This window comes from Brassica napus, chromosome A2 (genome assembly GCF_020379485.1).
Source record: "Brassica napus cultivar Da-Ae chromosome A2, Da-Ae, whole genome shotgun sequence".
NCBI classification, from domain to species: Eukaryota; Viridiplantae; Streptophyta; class Magnoliopsida; order Brassicales; family Brassicaceae; genus Brassica; species Brassica napus.
This window is the reverse complement of record NC_063435.1, coordinates 10919321-10922827: the sequence shown is the minus strand read 5'-3', so window position 1 is coordinate 10922827 and position 3507 is coordinate 10919321. Positions and strand designations below refer to the sequence as shown.

The 3507-nt window shown below is 32.8% G+C and overlaps 1 protein-coding gene across 1 annotated transcript; it reads right to left on the bottom strand.

Annotated features, from left to right (window-relative positions):
* Positions 1-269: 269 nt before the first annotated feature.
* LOC106414354 (agamous-like MADS-box protein AGL12) lies at positions 270-3278 on the bottom strand. The gene is made up of 7 exons (XM_013855021.3): positions 2851-3278; positions 2649-2754; positions 1324-1385; positions 1123-1222; positions 959-1000; positions 788-829; positions 270-674 (listed from the first exon to the last, which is right to left on the bottom strand). The coding sequence occupies exons 1-7, from the start codon at positions 3030-3032 to the stop codon at positions 573-575; spliced, it is 636 nt and encodes a 211-aa protein (XP_013710475.1). The 5' UTR covers positions 3033-3278; the 3' UTR covers positions 270-572.
* Positions 3279-3507: the final 229 nt, after the last annotated feature.

Here is a 3507-nt window from a genome sequence, read left to right as displayed (position 1 = left end):
GTGTTTCCTCGGAATTGCCTCGGAAATGCCTCGGTATATTCCGAGGAATTCATTTTCCGTCGGAACGTCCGTCAGAATACCGCTGTTTTCTTGTAGTGCTTGACTTCTCAGATTAGTCAGTACTGAAGTTTCTACACCTATACATTTGTTTCAGGTTTCATGAAATAGTCAGTTTTGGAATCCATTCAAATAAATTTCGACTTTGTGTTGAAATACTACTTTCCTTCTTATCCATTTTCGATTTAGAAGATAACAATGTAAAAACACTGTTGCACAAAAAAAATGTAAATACACTGAAAAAGAGGCTAGCTAGGTATCCTCATTTAAACACAAACCATACAATCCATAAATTCCAAACATAGACAGAAAGAGTTTAAGTACACACCACACTTGTAGTCATTTCATTGTTCACACCAACAAATTAAAAACAAGAGGAAACAGTTACAAACAAATTTTCAACAGCCTAAAAAGTTTCACAGGCTTTATTATAGTTATGTGTGATTTAACAACACTAATTATACTTACCAAGATTTATTTGAATACGTAAGAATAGTTTTCAAATATTCTATGGTCTAGAACTGAAATATTTCACTTGGCATGGTTAGCGGATAAGAATAGTTAGTATCCACAGTTGTGAATTTAGCATCTAATATGCTATTGTTGTTCTCCTCTATCTGCATTATTTCACCAACACAACAACAAAGCAAATCCTTAGGGCAAAGCAGTCTAAACATCATCGGTATAAGATATACATTTGGATATAGCTCTGCTATAGTAAAATTGTTACCTTCTCGAGGAGATACTTGTTGGCATTTTTGAGGACTCCTTCCTTCACACACACAATTAACAGTTAAACAAGGTTAAATTTAACGTTCTATGTCCAGTTCTTATAAACCAGACTCATGATTCATGCCAGTTGGTATGAAGCTGAATATAGAATGATGTTATATGTGCTTACCTTGTTCCTCAAGGACTGAATTTCTTGAAGCATAATCTCCATCTGCAATTTATATATAAACTTATTTTATTTCAACAGAAACATATAACGTTTATAATCATCAGTATTTAGATATTCACTCTTTGATTATGCATATATCTTTATATGCATTAATACATGTATACCTTAGCCGAGCGGATTTGAGAAATCCAATACTCAAGATGCTTCTCAAGAAGAAGAAGTTCTTCAAGATTCATCGCCCCATCTCCTCCTCCAAACATATACCTGAATCCATTATATTATATAGACATACTCATATATAAATTTCTAATCTAATATAAGCAACTTAGTAAGGAATTAACGTGTAAATAGTTAATAATATATACCTTATTCCTTTCTGAAGCATCTCAATCTCTCTCTTAAGCACATTGACCTCATCTTTCGGTTCCTAGAGATAATCAACGTTCGTTCAGTGTTTCTGTTATTTATAAGTAATTTAACAAGCCGGTGTAGACAAATTGAAGGCGTACAAGTTAGTGTCATGTCCGTACATATATACGTACATGTATTTATTCAATAAATGAATACATATATGCATCAATAAGTTAGGATAAAAACCCAATACTAGTTCTGAGCGTGTCAATGACAACAGTTTAGGGGCTATCTCTTTTATCTATCCAGGGCAACTTATAATTTGTGCTGATATATAAACTAATAATAATTTGTTTTAAATACAAATAAATTAGTCCTTAAGATAAAGATACATAAATACACATACACACACATAATGTTTTACCAAAATAAGAACCATGCATGTATATTTAAAGTGGGATACATATGGGTACTATTATCTCTAAAGCATCTTTAACTTTAACAGTAATTAATTTGACTTGTTTTAATTTACCAAAATAAAACTTGTTCTTGTTCTCAGTGATGAAGAACTAATAGAAAACATTTTACACTTAAAAAACTTCTTTTGTTTTTCCTTTATACTTCTAGTAGAACGATCTGAGAATGTGAGACTAGTTAGTTGTTCAGAAAAAAGGTGCAATGAATGTTTAACTTCTTAGGCCATCAATATAGCGGGATATTCATGGGGTTCTTAATAACCTTTATGGTGCGAATCCTATCAATTAATTAAGAAACAGGTTATAAAAACCACCAAATAAGGATCGATTTTCGGTGGTTTCTTAGACTGTTTGCGGACTCTACTGATACGTGGCAATCCGCGATTGGTTCTATTTTTTATTTCTATTTTTTATTTTTGTTAATCAGATAAAACAAAAAAAAAAAATTTAAGAAACCCAAAGGGGTTTTGAGGGTTAATCATGCCCTTAACTACAATAGTATTAGTTTCAGGTAGAATCAGAATCAGGTGCCCTACCTAACTTACAGACAATTTTATTTCAAATCAATCAACAACGTCCAATAAACTCACGCTTTGCATGTCAACACGTGTATCAGATAGCATATCAAAATAATATATTTATATGGAAATGGAGAAAAAGAAAACTAAATTAACTCAAAAGAACAAAATGGAAGAAGTAATTAACATTTTTAATGAGACATGGAGACTGGCTAGTTTAATCAACCCAAAAATGCCATGAAACCAAGCAGTTTCAACAATCAATCCCAAAAATCAAAGAGAAGAATTCAAGATATAAATAAATAAGAAAACAAAGAATGAAAATTAAGGAGACGAGAGACATACAAGATTTGGAGGCTGAAGTTGTTCTTGAGCAGTAAAAATAGCAGAAGAAGAACCACGACCACCACCGGTACACTTCATGTACTTATCAATTATCCCGTCCATTGTTCTGATTTATGAAATCAGATTCCCACCATATAAATTTCTATTTAATTGCATACAAACACAAAAACAAGTATGAACACTATGATATATATAATAATACCCTTTAGTTGCAAGCTCAAACAGCTTTCCCTGAGGAGAGAAAATCACAACACCAATCTCTGCGTCGCAGAGCACAGAGAGCTCCTTGGCCTTCTTGAGAAGACCAGTTCTCCTCTTGCAGAAAGTCACTTGCCTGTGAACTGGATTCTCGATCCTCTTCAGCTGAATCTTTCCACGAGCCATTTCTAAATGATGAATTAACGTTCAAATTTGTGTTTAAATTTGGATTTTGATTTGAAGTTAGAACGTGGATCAACCTCCCACTAGTTTGAACTAGCTTCGAGGTTCCCCACTTGCTGTTCGGTTTCTCTTTTTGTTTGGAAGAAACTATGAAGTTATGACCAAATTCATGCCAGCTTCTTCACTTTATATACAATCTTCATTATCAGATTCTCCCACTGACTTCTCTGCTTCTTAAAGGACCTTTTTCTCCACACAAGCCTCCCTTTTTCTTATATTAAAATATATGTATGTGCTTATATATTGTTGGAGTAATCTTAAAATAGCTTGGGAAACAAGCAATCCTATTCCTATCTTGTTATGGTTATCTATAAGGTTTAGGATTATCTTGAAGAGTTATTTACTAATAAGTTTAGGAGTTATCTATTGATATAAAAGGAGTTGCAGAATTGTTGCAACACTCAAGAGAAACATTGTG

Coding starts and splice junctions, on each gene's coding strand:
- LOC106414354 (XM_013855021.3), bottom strand. CDS start 3,032: ATGGCTCGTGGAAAGATTCAGCTGAAGAGGATCGAGAATCCAGTTCAC. Junction 1,386..2,648: donor AACTTCAGCCTCCAAATCTT/GTATGTCTCTCG, acceptor GATTATCTCTAG/GAACCGAAAGATGAGGTCAA. Junction 1,001..1,122: donor CTCAAATCCGCTCGGCTAAG/GTATACATGTAT, acceptor TATAAATTGCAG/ATGGAGATTATGCTTCAAGA.